Source organism: Myxocyprinus asiaticus, chromosome 24 (genome assembly GCF_019703515.2).
Source record: "Myxocyprinus asiaticus isolate MX2 ecotype Aquarium Trade chromosome 24, UBuf_Myxa_2, whole genome shotgun sequence".
Lineage (NCBI taxonomy): Eukaryota > Metazoa > Chordata > Actinopteri > Cypriniformes > Catostomidae > Myxocyprinus > Myxocyprinus asiaticus.
The window spans coordinates 29189246-29203558 of NC_059367.1; the positions used below are offsets into that span (position 1 = coordinate 29189246).

The 14313-nt window shown below is 38.4% G+C and overlaps 1 protein-coding gene across 10 annotated transcripts in view; it reads left to right on the plus strand.

The window, feature by feature from the left end:
* Window positions 1-13853, plus strand: part of LOC127414755 (E1A-binding protein p400-like) — a 62801-nt gene extending 48948 nt beyond the window's left edge. For 5 of the 10 annotated variants that reach the window (XM_051652996.1, XM_051652998.1, XM_051653000.1 and 2 more), the window contains 12 exons: window positions 429-507; window positions 1166-1330; window positions 1573-1618; window positions 1724-1824; window positions 2910-3102; window positions 3473-3606; window positions 4101-4319; window positions 4638-4815; window positions 4924-5066; window positions 7816-7956; window positions 8131-8184; window positions 11440-13852. In XM_051652996.1, the coding sequence (XP_051508956.1) occupies window positions 429-507; window positions 1166-1330; window positions 1573-1618; window positions 1724-1824; window positions 2910-3102; window positions 3473-3606; window positions 4101-4319; window positions 4638-4815; window positions 4924-5066; window positions 7816-7956; window positions 8131-8184; window positions 11440-11778 (1792 nt within the window). In that variant the 3' untranslated portion in view covers window positions 11779-13852. Of the gene's footprint in view, window positions 1-428; window positions 508-1165; window positions 1331-1572; window positions 1619-1723; window positions 1825-2909; window positions 3103-3472; window positions 3607-4100; window positions 4320-4637; window positions 4816-4923; window positions 5067-7815; window positions 7957-8130; window positions 8185-11439 lie in introns of all 10 variants that reach the window. The other 5 variants (XM_051652997.1, XM_051653001.1, XM_051653004.1 and 2 more) reach the window with 5 other exon arrangements.
* Window positions 13854-14313: the final 460 nt, after the last annotated feature.

A 14313-nucleotide genomic window follows, 5' to 3' on the forward strand; every position in this document is an offset into this window, starting at 1 on the left:
ATTATTATTTGAGTGTTTTTTTTTTTTACCAATTTTTGACATATAGTATGTGTGAATGGTGAGCTTTTAAATTGAAATGTGTGAAAAATTGCAGGCAGTAGCCCAAAAATGCCCCATAGTTGAAGAGGTTAAAGTAAAATCAGAACAAAATAACGTACGGTACAAAAGATGGATAGCTGTTAAGTACTTTTTACCATGTGGGCAAGAATGCTGTTTAATTTGGGAAACATTTAAAGACATGATTTTATCTGATTACAGTATTGTTTGACAGACAGATAGTGATAATAAAAAAAAAAAAAAAATTTAAACTAAGATTGGTCACTACTAATATTATACTGTAATATGTTATATATACTAGATGCATATACTAATATGCTGTATCCATTCGTTGTTAACCTGTTTCTAATTCTTTCTTTTGTGACTTACAGTGGAATAAGCTACGACAAGCCTCTGCCTCCTATTCAGGTTGCCTCACAGAGAGCTGAGAGAATCGCTAAAGAGAAGAAGGTGAGACCTAAAGTACTGTGCAAAGGTTATAGGCACTTGTGAAAAATTTTGCATAGTGAGGATGTCTTCAAAAATAATGAAATAAATAGTTTTCATTTATCACTTAATGTCATACAAAGTCCAGTAAACAAAAAAGCTAAATCAATATTCGGTGTGACCACCCTTTCCTTCAAAACAGCACCAATTCTCCTAGGTACACCTGGACACAGTTTTTCTTGGTTGCTGGCAGATAGGATGTTCCAAGCTTCCTGGAAAACTCGCCACAGTTCTTCTATCTCTTTAGGCTGTCTCAATTGCTTCTGTCTCTTTATGTAATCTCAGACTGACATAATGTTCAGTGGGGGGGCTTTGTGGGGGCCATGACATCTGTTGCAGGGCTCCCTGTTCTTCTGTTATAATCTTTTCTGTTTGCAATAGTAATGTTTGGGAGTCTAACATTTATATTTCCTACTGACACACTAAAGCTGAAGATATAAATAACCATCTTAAGACTAATGCTTTTGTGAAACATCTTATGTGCCTAAGACTTTTGCACAGTACTGTATTTCTAGAATTACTTGGAATAATGTGACCTAATCTACTGTAACAAGGGACCAATGTTCCCTGTTGCTCATTGTTAAACCCTGTCTCACCTTTCCTCTCTCTGCATCTCTCGCAGGCACTAGCCGAACAGCAGAGGGCTCAGCAGTTAGCCCAGCAGCAGTCCGCAGGAGCCGCCCAGCCTCAGGGGGCAGCGACCCAACCTCAAGTCCAGCCGCAGGCCACTGGAGTCCCCCAGCCCAACCAACCTGGAGCAGCTGCAGTCCCCAACACAGCTGTACTGGTAAGACTTCTCTAATACTTTATTAACGCAACCTGATATTAGGTTTTTTTATTTATTTATTTATTTATTTTTTTTACATGATTAATACAACACTTTTTCCTCGTTATCTTAGCCATTTACATAACATTTTAGCATCTAAGCCATTTCTATGTGCTTAACGGGTATTTTATGAAGATATATTACATGCTTACTGAGGTATGACATGTTGATAGAGTAAATGTTTGGTTTTGTTGTCTCTCAAGGCTGGAGCTATCAAAACCGCTGCAGTGGGAACAAGCATCCAGCCAGGTTGGTTCATATCATGCAACTTAAATGAAACCAAAACTACATTGTACTTGCTTAAGAAGTGCTGTTGAACTTTGAGGCTGTGCTGACTCTCTATTTAAACTTCAGCAACAGCTACAGTTAGCGGGAATGTGATCGTGAACACTGTGGCTGGAGTTACACCCGGTCAGTTCCAGGCAAACAAACGTCTGGCCTCTCCAGTCATTCCTGTGAGTCCCGTCCATCCTAACACAAGTTACCATTGCACATGTAACAATCATAAGACTACAGTCTTTAACCCAGACATTTAAGGAGATGTTGTCAGGGATGTGTTTAAATATCTACAGACATTTGGCATAATGAAGATATACATGGCAACACTTATAATAAGGTTCCATTCGTTAACAGTAGATAATGCATTAGGTATCATGAACAATAAACAACAACTTTCACAGCATTTATACATTTTTGTTAATGCTAGTTAATAAAAATACAACTGTTCATTGTTAGTTCATGTTAGTAAGTGCATTAACTAATGTTAACATATACAACTTTCGATTTTCAAAATGTACTAGTATATGAAGAAATTAACATTAACCAAGATTAATAAATGCTGTAAAAGTATTGTTCATTGTTAGTTCATGTTAACTAATGTTAACAAATGGAACCTTATTGTAATGTACCATATACAATAAATGTTTTTGCTTACCCTAGCACGCATATGTGGGTCAAAAATCACATGGCTGTCTACTTTGACTATCGTTTTAACATGAATTTAACAATTCTTCAATTAAATTGTCTTTGACCATGTAAATAGACTTTTTTCTTTTCTTTTTTTTTTTTTTTTTACATTTATTTAAATATTTTTTAAATGTTAAGGGAATTTGCATCACTAGTACCCCTAAAATAATGTATATGTGGGTCTATATAACCCATATGTGTTTACTATGGTGTTCAGTGCATTTAACACTGGAAATACTCTTGTAATACATTGATTGTTTTCAGTTTCCATTTGTTATGCAATGGGAATAGCTCCTGGACCACTTTTTAGTGTGTTTGAACCTGCAACTTTTCTTTTGTCAGTACCCTTCACCATTTCGAACATCAAATACATAGGGTAATATAGAAGTATAGTGTAATACAGCAATATAGAGTACATAAGGTTGTCATTTTAGACCCACATATACATTTTAAGGGGGGCAAGGTTGTATATGTCTTTTAGTGTTAATGTAGGAATTTATCATATTGGGAGTAATAAAATTGCTCATTTTTGAGTGTTATTGCTAACTGTGTCTTATAACTGCTTACTCTCCAGGCGGCAGGAACGGCCACAGCTCAAGTGGTTCACACCCAGCAGAGAGCAGTACCTGCCACAGGTGCACCAGCAGAGGTTGTTGCCATAGCGACTGGTCAGGGCGTCAGAGCCGTTACTCCAGTGACTGCATCGGCCGTGGTGTCCACCAATCTGACTCCGGGTCAGTCCCAAACACGCACGCTGGTGGCTCCAGGTAGAACAAGTGCCGTCCTTAGAGAAGTGATATGTTTTTGGGGCCCATTGACATATTCTGAGAGTCATGCTCCCATATTTTCAATAAAGTTTTAATTAATTCAAAAGTGAAAAGTCATTATTCACTCACTGTCATGCTATTCCAGGTCATTTTGACTTTCTTCTGTGGAAAAAAATATATATTTTAGTCACCATTTTATTTATTTTTTCATGCAATATAAGTGAATGGTGACTTAGACTCACATTCTGTATAACACCTCTTGTTTTCCATGAAAGTAAGAAAGTCATACTGGTCTATAATAACATACTGTAAGAGTGAGTGAATGATAACAGAATTTACATTTTTAAGTTAACTGTCCCCCCATCTCTAGCTGCAGGTATGCAGCTGCCTCAGTGTAAGCAAATCACACAAGCCCAAGTCCAACTGTTCAGACAGCAACCGATGCAGCAGCAGCAACAACAGGCTGCTTCTCCGCAGATCAAAGCAGTAGGAAAGCCACAGCAGGTATACACACACACTTTATAATTCACACTTCACAGTCCGCTTTGTGGTTATGCTTGCCACAGTGAAGGAAGTTTAGATGCAATTCCAGTATTGCTCAGTGTTTAACTAGTGTTGTGTAAGGGATTAATCACCACAGCTTCCCTGCTGCAAAACACTCTGTAGGAAACACTGGTGTGCACATGTATTCCATTATGTGTCATCTACTGTAATTGAACTGCTGAACCTAGTTCTTACACGTCACATTTTTCTTTCCTTTAAAAAGGAACTGAATGCCTTAAAGCGTTAGCGACAAAAAAAAAATCTGATATTAATCGTGAATGATTCACATTGAAATATTGAATCTATTGACAGGCCTGTTTACATTTCATCAGTTGGCAGGTATCATACCGAAGCCAAATTTCTGAAAACATCTCTGCCTCTGTCACTTTCCAGTATGCCAAATTATTTAACACTTCAAACATTTTTCTCTCTCCTATTCTTCTCTCTCTCTCAAGGAGTTGTTGAAGAAACAGAAGCTGCAGATGGCACAGCAGCAGGTTGTGGCAGCAGTAGCTGCAGCTCAGGGCCAGCAGGCTGCAACCACCCAGCAGCCGCAGCAGGTGCAGGCCGCTCCTGCGACTCAGGCCAACGCTCAGCTAGCTGCTGTTGCTGCACCCAGAGCAGGAGCTGTACTCACTGGAGCTACTGTCACCAACTTACAGGTGGCCAGACTGGTAAGCACACCTTCTTGAAGGGAGACTCCAAATGTAATTTTTTATAGTATGATATGTTTTTTAAACAAAAATTATAAAACCGAACTCTGATTGGATGAGCAGTGAATTATATTACTTGTATGCAGATTTTTTTAATAAAAAATATTAATTTTAATAAATATAGTTATATATTTTAAACATTGGTGTCTTTTATTGGCTGTCTCCATTGTTTCATAATAGTGCTTTAAGTTATGTCTAAGAACACCCCTTACCTATGATAAAATCACTGAAATGCATAAAGAAAATAAGCTTTACATCTATCTATTTCTCTTTTCTCAGACACGTGTCCCAGCCCCGGGAACCATCCAAGCTCAGCCAGGTCAAACCGCCCAGGTGACTCTGACCAAACCCCCTCCTGTAGTTTCAGTCCCTGCCGTGGTCTCCTCCGCTGGGGTCACAACCCTACCTGTCACTGTGGCCGGCATCAGTGTTGCAATTGGACAGGCGCAGAAAGCAGGTATGGACTCACTCTGAAAAAAGCAGAATTTAACGTCATTACACCTGTATATGGGCTCTATTGTAGACTAAAGTGTTTGTGTTTTTGTGTGTGTGTGCGCGCACGCAGGTGGTCAGGTGGTGACCCACCCTTTCCAGGTGCAGCAGGTTCAGCAGCTGTTGCACAGACACAAGCAGCAGGCGGCTGCACAGGCAGCTGCAGTCCAGAAGGCAGCACAGTCTCCGCAAACACAAGCTGCTCTGCAGCAAAAGGTACTAATAAATCAGCAAATGTCCTGATTTATTATATTAAATGATTGTACAGCGGTTTTCTAAAGTCTGACTCCACATTCAAAAAATGGGAATCAATATCTAATTAATACCCAGAAATAAACCAAGTCTTAGCATTAGGCACCAATATACTTCTAGCGAAACGAATTGGTGTGATTTAAATTTTGAACAAAATCTGGCCAAAAAGAAGGTGTTTTTGAGTTAGTTTCAGTGTTTCGAAACAGCTTGCCAGCGCAAACTTTACTCCAGCTGCTAACACCTTCTTACTGCCATTGGTCCACATCATCGGTGGGTTTTACCTGGTGCTCCACCTACTTTGATGCCAACATTTGGTTCAGTCATCATGAACACACTGGCGTGAAGAGTTGCCGAGCTGGTGCAAACTTATCTGATTGTTTGCTTAGAGACATTTTCCAACAAGTCTACTCATACTCTTACTCAGTTTAATCAATTAATACATTACTCATATTACACCTTGCTAATTGATATTGGCATTATATTCATGCTGTTTAGCCAGAGGAAAACTGGCTCCCCCAGCTGAGCCTGGTTCCTCCCAAGTTTGTTTCTCTCCATTAACTAACATCTTATGGGGTTTTGGATTCCTTGCCAAAGTCACCTTTGGCTTGTTCCTGGGGTCGTAAAGACAAATAATTTTAAGGCATAATTTTCAATGACATTTTTCAGTGAAACTGCTCAAAGAGGACTTTGTCATTTAAGACATTACAGCATAATTTCCTGTAAAGCTGCTTTGAAATGATGTGTATTGTGAGAAGCGCTATACAAATAAAAATGACTTAAGTGCCTATTCACTCTGTTGTTTGATATGTTGCTTCATTCATGTGCCGTCTGCAGCTGGAAGCCATGCACACATCTGCCCAAATTGAAATATACCTCTAATCATCATTCTTTTGTCCATATTCTGCCCATTGACAACCTTTTATATAGAGTTGGGCTCAAAAGTTTGCATACCCTGGCAGAAATTGTGAAATTTTGGCATTGATTTTGAAAATATGACTGATCAGTCTTTTATGTAAGGATAGTGATCATATGAAGCCATTTATTATCACAGTTGTTTGGCTCCTTTTTAAATCATAATGATAACAGAAATCACCCAATGGCCCTGATCAAAAGTTTACATACCCTTGAATGTTTGGCTTTGTTACAGACACACAAGGTGACACACACAGGTTTAAATGGCAATTAAAGGTTAATTTCCCACACCTGTGGCTTTTAAAATTGCAATTAGTGTCTATGTATAAATAGTCAAGGAGTTTGTTAGCTCTCACATGGATGCATTGAGCAGGCTAGATACTGAGCCATGGGGAGCAGAAAAGAACTGTCAAAAGACCTGCGTAACAAGGTAATGGAACTTTATAAAGATGGAAAAGGATATAAAAAGATATCCAAAGCCTTGAAAATGCCAGTCAGTACTGTTCAATCACTTATTAAGAAGTGGAAAATTCTGGGATCTCTTGATACTAAGCCAAGGTCAGGTAGACCAAGAAAGATTTCAGCTACAACTGCCAGAAGAATTGTTCGGGATACAAAGAAAAACCCACAGGTAACCTCAAGAGAAATACAGGCTGTTCTGGAAAAAGACGGTGTGGTTGTTTCAAGGAGCTTTTGATCAGGGCCATTTGGGTGATTTCTGTTATCATTATGATTTAAAAAGGAGCCAAACAACTATGTGATAATAAATGGCTTCATATGATCACTATCCTTAAATAAAAGACAGTTTTTTTTGTTTTGTTTTTTTGCATGATCAGTCAAATTTAAAATTCAATGCCAAAATTTCACAATTTCTGCCAGGATATGCAAACTTTTGAGCACAACTGTATCTATCTTTGCAGTAGTATCAGTGTCATCAAGTTTATATTAACAGAGGGTAACCGGTGCATATTATGGCCGTGTTAGTGCATTAGTGCCATGAATGCATAATGTAAAAATGACAAATTATACATGATATACTGCATTATATTACTACGAGTCTTTGAGTGGCTAAAATAGCTTCTTCTACTCATCCCGTGTGAATTCTTCTCATAGAATCAGGCATGAAGTAATTGATACGACATTTTAATGTCGTATATGATGTTTTGTGCGTCCTCATATTTAAATGCTCTTCTAAACGCCTCCCCCAGCAGCGTGGCCGGTGTCTAAATGTTCGCAAACAGTGTATCATTGCTCAAACTGTTTCAAACTTCTTTCTAGCACTGAGCCAAGAATAAAGAAGAACTTTACCGTGAATGTATCAGAGCCTTTAGGATAAAAAAAAAAGAAAGAGTAATGTGATGTCAAATAAGAAATATTCAAGATTCTGCAATATTTTTAGGTCACTAATCAAATAAGCAAATTTGTGAAATTTACCATGTTAACTTCTTTTTATATGAAAGGTCCAATTCCTTTGCATCCACTGAAGCACACAAGATGCTCTTTTAAACATTCTCAAATCATGCTGGGATAACATGGATCATCAAATTTTGCACAAACTTGTGGGGTCCGTGCCCGCTTGAGGGCATGCCATCATTAAAGCAGTAATGGGACATTCCAAATAATAAGATCATTTTAACTTCATGTAAATTTTACAATTTAGCGTTTCACTAAAATTAGATAATTTCACAAGTGGACTAAGATTTTGAACCCCATTTTGCCCCACTTTTTGTACAATGCTTTTGAATTCAAATCATACCATTGTGAAAGTTTCTTCATAGTCCTTTTATCTCTTGGGGTTTAGCAGGCCGCTCAGACCACAGCTCAACAGCAGCAAAAAGTGACGTATGCGGCCACCACTCAGCTGCAGCCAGGCATCAAGACACAGTTCTTCACCACCTCCATCGCACAGCCTCAGAAACCTGCAACGGCACAGCAGATTCAGGTAAACAGTCACTCTTTTACAACCACAGCCTGTGCAGAACATCATTGTAGCATATTGGCCCAACACACATGAGGTGGTCAGAATGAAAGTATGCAGATATGCAGTGGTTTATGAATGTGTGTGTGGTTTAAATGTTCAGATTGTCTTTGTAGTGATTTTCCCTTCTGCTTGTAGGTTGCTAAGCTTCCTCAAATAGTACAGCAGCAGATAGTGTCCTCTCCTCAGCAGGTAAGAGTTTTCTTGAGTGCTTGGTACATGTTGAGAGGCATTTTAAATTGTTTTAAAGTCAACATGAAATAAAATTTCACCCTATTTACTCAATACACATTCCGCCCTAATTGTTAATGATTCATACAAAAAAAAATTGTGTAATCATTCATAAAAACGTAATAACTTTTTAACAGACGTCACCAAGCACTCAATTTTTCAAACCCTTCCCTCCAGCCACCTGTCATATAGAGACCACTTTTTAATATCCATTCAATTTACAATAGATAAAAACAAGTCTTGCCCTAAATTTTTTCATTTAATATCCTGTTTCACTTGGAAATATAGTGGCAATAAAAAGTGTGTGAACCCTTTGGAATTTTCTGGTTTTCTCCATTAATTGGTCATAATATGTGATTTCATCAATGTCAAAAGAATAGACAAACACAATGTGCTTAAGCCAACAACACAAACAATTATATATAATTGTTATATCTTTCATGTCTTTATTGAACTTATCCCATGGATTTAATAACTGGTCGATCCTCATTTGGCAGCAGTAACCTCAACCAAGCGTTTCCGGTAGCTGCGGATTAGACGTGCACAATGTTCAGAAGGAATTTTGGACCATTCTTCCTTACAGAACTGCTTCAGCTCAGCCATATTCTTAGGATGTCTGGTGTAAACGGGTCTCTTGAGGTCATTCCACAGCATCTCTGTTGGGTTAAGGTCTGGGCTCTGACTGGTCCACTCCAAAAGGTGGATTTTCTTTTTTTGAAGCCATCCTGTACTGGATTTACTTCGATGTTTAGGGTCATTGTCTTGCTGTATCACTCAACTTCTACTGAGCTTCAGCTGGTGCACAGCCACCCTGATATTATCCTGTAGGATATCTTGATAAACTTAGAAATTCATTTTTCCCTCAATGACGGTAAGTGGTCCAGGCCCCGATGTAGCAATGCAGCCCCAAATTTTGATGCTCCCTCCACCATACTTCAACGTTGTTATGATGTTTTCATGTTGGAATGTGGTGCCCTTTTCACACCATACGTAGTGCTGTGTGTTCTTCCCAAACAGTTCAACCTTAATTTCATCAGTCCACAGAACATTTTCCCAGTAGCATTGTGAAGTGCAAAGTTAGTCTTTGGCAAGCTTCAGGCGTGCAGCAATGTTTTTGTTGGAAAGCAGCAGCTTTCTTCTTGGTGTCCTGCCATGGACACCATGGCTGTTTAATGTTTTCCATATAGTAGACTCATAAACAGAAATGTTAACCAGTTCCAATGATTCCATCAAGTATTTAGATTTCGCTCTAGGGTCCTTTTTTTTTAATTTTTTATTTTGTTTAACCTCACTGAGCATTCTGCGGTGTGCCGTTTGAGTCATCTTGGCTGGACGACCACTTCTAGGGAGAGTAGCCACAGTACTAAATGGTCTACATTTATAGATAATTTGTCTAACTGTGGAAAGATGGATATCTAAGCTCTTTGATATAACTTTGTAACCCTTTCCAGCTTTATGTCTTCTGAGATCTCTTTTGTGCGAGGCATGGTCTATGTCAGCAGATGCTTCTTGTGAATAGCAAACTCAAATTTTGTTGAATGCTTTTTATAAGTCAAAGTAGCTCTAACCCACACCTCCAATCACCTTTCATTTATTAGATGCCAGGTTTGCCAACACCTGACTCTAATTAGCTTTGGTTGTCATCATTAGCTTGGTGGTTTACATACACTGGTGGCCAAAAGTTTGGAATAATGTACAAATTCTGCTGTTTCAGAAGGAAATTGGTACTTTAATTAACCAAAGTGGCATTCAACTGATCACAAAGTATAGTCAGGACTTTACTGATGTAAAAAACAGCACCATCACTATTTGAAAAAAGTCATTTTTGATCCAATCTACACAGGCCCCATTTCTAGCAGCCATCACTCCAACACCTTATCCTTGAGTAATCATGCTAAATTGCTAATTTGGTACTAGAAAATCACTTGCCATTATATCAAACACAGCTGAAAGCTGTTTGGTTCGTTAAATGAATCTTAACATTGTCTTTGTGTTTGATTTTGTGTTGCCACAGTATGCAATAGACTGGCATGTCTTAAGGTCAATATCAGGTCAAAAATGGCAAAAAACAAACGGCTTTCTCTAGAAACTCGTCAGTAAATCCTTGTTTTGAAGAATGAAGGCTATACAATGCTTGAAATTGCCAAACAAAACCTGAAGATTTCATACAAAGGTGTACACTACAGTCTTCAAAGACAAAGGATAACTGGCTCTAACAAGGACAGAAAGAGATGTGGAAGGCCAGATGTACAACTAAACAAGAGGATAAGTACATCAGAGTCTCTAGTTTGAGAAATAGATGCCTCACATGTCCTCATCTGACAGCTTCATTGAATTCTACCCGCTCAACACCAGTTTCATGTACAACAGTAAAGAGAAGACTCAGGGGTGCAGGCCTTATGGGAAGAATTGTAAAGAAAAAGAAAAACAAAAAGAAAATGTTAGAGTGGGCAAAGAAACACAGACATTGGACAACAGATAATTGGAAAAGAGTGTTATGGATCTTAACCCCATTGAGCTTTTGTGGGATCAGCTACACTGTAAGGTGCGTGAGAAGTGCCCGACAAGACAGTCACATCTATGGCAAGTGCTACAGGAAGTGTGGGGTGAAATGTCACCTGAGTATCTGGACAAACTGACAGCTAGAATGCCAAGGATCTGCAAAACTGTCATTACTACAATGTTGTAATAGTATTTTTTCACGTTATTAATGTCTTGACTATACATTGTGATCAGCTGAATGCCACTTTGGTGAATAAAAGTACCAATTTCTTTCCACAAGAGCAAAATCTGTACATTATTCCAAACTTTTTCCAACCTACACTGTGAATGTTTGAATAATGTATTCAATATGTATAAGAACAATACAATAATTTGTGTTATTAGTTAAAACAGATTGTGTTTGTTCATTATTGTAACTTAAATGAAGGTCATACAAAATTTTTAGACAAATTTATACGTAAATGCAGGTAATTCCAAAGGGTTTACATTAATTTTTACATGCCATTGTATGTTACATTACAGATCTAAAATGGGGTTTGAACACTGTTTTATGTTGACTTTAACAATCTACTAGGTGTGGAGTGTGCTGGGCCTCTCAGTCGGAAGTTATTTGCCTAATTGATATCACAGATTCTGCATTGTTTTGGAATATCAAATCCTCAAATTGTCATAACACCTGATTTAGCAACTGAATTCATTTTGTGATGTGTGTAGATCCAGACACAGCCTCAGACGGTGGCCCTGACCCAGGCAGCACCTGTGGCAGGTTCGGCTCAGGTGCAGGTTATTCCCGCGGGCACTGCTACGGCCGCCCAGGTGGTCCAACAGAAACTCCTCCAGCAGCAGGTCGTCACAACAGCAGCAGCCGCCTCCCCACAAATCCAGACTCCGCCCCCACACAGCCCCGCCCAGCAGCAGAGCTCTGCGGCTCCTCCTGCTGAGTCTCCAGTGCAGCTGGCCTCCACCCCTCAGCCCCAGCAGGGCAAAGGAAACACCCGCACTGGGGGTGCCATGCGCTCTAAAACTCCCGCCAAGCCCAGCAGTGGCAGCTAGAGAGGCTTTAGGAGGCAGAAGTACCTGGGCACAAAATAGGGCTAGATATTCTTTGTTTTGGGAAGACTGATGGTGACCCTTTATTATAGAGGAACACACCTAAAACTTTCTGGATGGAGGGAAAGCGTCTTTTTTACTTTTTCTCGAGAGAAAGTGTATACTGTTGAGTCTATATGAGTGTTTTCTGTCCAGGTGCCAAGCATGACAAGAGTGCAGACTGAGGCTTTGGTAGAGACAGTGTCAATATGATGGCTTATTTTGTAATTACCTCTGTACTGAGCTGTATACTGCTTGCTGTTCTTTTTCTACCATGCAGTGTACTTTGTTTATACAGTTGTCAAAGTGTCATCACACTCTTTAAGGTCATGGATGAAGTGCATATGGATTGTAACACCCATCGACTTTCAGCAACACTTAATTTGGTGTGCCGGGAACTTTTGATGTTTCTGGCAGATCATCTCAACGTTATTCATAATGCTCAGTCAGTCATACTATATGTGTGTCCCCTACTGTGCTTTCACGTTTTTTTAAATAGGCGTTGTATTATTTTCCCTTTGTTATTTGTGTAGGTAAATGTTCCTTTTGAAGCATTTATTGATGATCATGGTAAAGGATAGCTGAAGCTTGAAGATGTCCTTCATGGATGTGGAGATGGAAAACTACAGTTAGTTTGATTAGAACTACTGAAAGACAATTTCATCACAGTTTGCATCACTTATCACAAATGCACCCAGACTACAAAATGTATCTCCCTATATAAGATTTGAATAAATACATTAGCTTGTATCATGTGCAGAGAAAATGGTCAACATCCCTCCAAAAAAGAAAATATGGTTTGTGATTGCCACCATGCATTTTTAAGTTAAAAAATTAATAATTTGAGGAGTTTGACTGCATAATACATGGAAATTGTCTTGTGATTTTGTAGTTGTACATTAAATGTTTGTTCTATGTGGTACAACACTTTATAATGTTATTTAATGTGACCACAAATTGATAGAAAAATAATCCTACACTGTAGCCATTTCATGCCAGCTATGGAACGTATCAGTCTCCCAAATTCAGTTTGGAAGAAACATGTCGTTTTTGAAAACACATCCTTTCTTTCCTTCTATATATGCATAGTTATGAACAATATGACCATTATTCAACTGAGTGAGACCTTGGTGTGTTTACATTGGCCTGGAATCGTTAATGAATTGATTTAGATCAAGACTCTTTTATCCCCCATAAAATTTTGTCAGTGTATCAGATACACTGTCTTATGTACTGAAATAATTATAATGTCAGGGCTTTTGTTTATAAATGTCTTTTTGTATTGATGTTAATGGGTCAGGAACACATGTAAATAATTTGGGAGGGGGTGGGTGGGGGGACAACAGCATTTGTATTTGTAAAGTAGTTGTGTATTCACTGAATTTTTTTCAGCCTAATTGTATAAAGTGTTATGTTTTTACACATGCGTGGCTTATGTGGTTTCTTTACAAAGTTGGATGTGTGTGGCTGAATGTTTAAGTTACCCAGATTTAGTAATGGTTTTTTTACAGAGGGTCTCGAATTACATTAAGTCAGCTGTTCTGCTTGGAATCAGTAGATATGCATTTCTGTATGTCTGTGTACAGATTTGCTGTGAGCAGTATATGTGTGTCAGCACACTGGCCAATGCATCTTGTTTACTCAATACAAAAATACACATTTTATTTTTCATCTTTAGTAACCTGCAGTATACTACTTGCATGGACAATGTGTTTTGCACATTCACAATAGAACAATGTTGGGCTCTTATTTAATGTTATTATTCTTAGCTTTTAGAAAGCTCCTCTTGTGGCTTATTGAAGGAATGTGTGGCCCTGTCAGGTCAAGTTTCCACAGTCCTTCATTTGACCATTTTTTCCAGTTTCTTTGGTAAGCCAAAAATTTGACATTTGTGTGATCAGTAAGCCATGACAAATAAGTGATAACTAAGCATAGCAACATTATTACTATTGCTTACTTGAGGTTAGGGATTTGGACAAGCCCTTAACTCAGTATTAAACTTCAGCGTGTAGCAAATCCTGCTGTGTTATTGCATTGAATTATTCCACAAAAACTTGTATAACTTGCCTGGTGGATAATAAAATGGGCGAGAAATTTTCTCTCTTCAAAAGAAATGTTTTTTTCTCTCTCTCCAAATGTTTTTTTCTCTCTTCAAAAAAATGCATGTGGTACCAGCCTTGGCCACCAGGTGCCGCTATAAGTAAACATGTAATCTTATGCTTTTAATGATTTCTCTGTTGCTACATAGCTGAATAATACATTTATTATTTATTTAAGGGTTTGCAAACTTTAAGACAAAATCAGGTTACATATGTTTGATATGGCATTTGTTGTCGTGTAACAACTGGAGTTATTTTTTTTGTTTGAAATTGTTGGTCTTTCTAAACCATCTATGCCGTTTGCACAGTTACATGGTGGAAGCGAAGGAATGTATTGAGGAAAACGGGAAACATGGGGAAATTATTATTATGTTTGTCCTTTTGAAGTGTTAGGGGTACA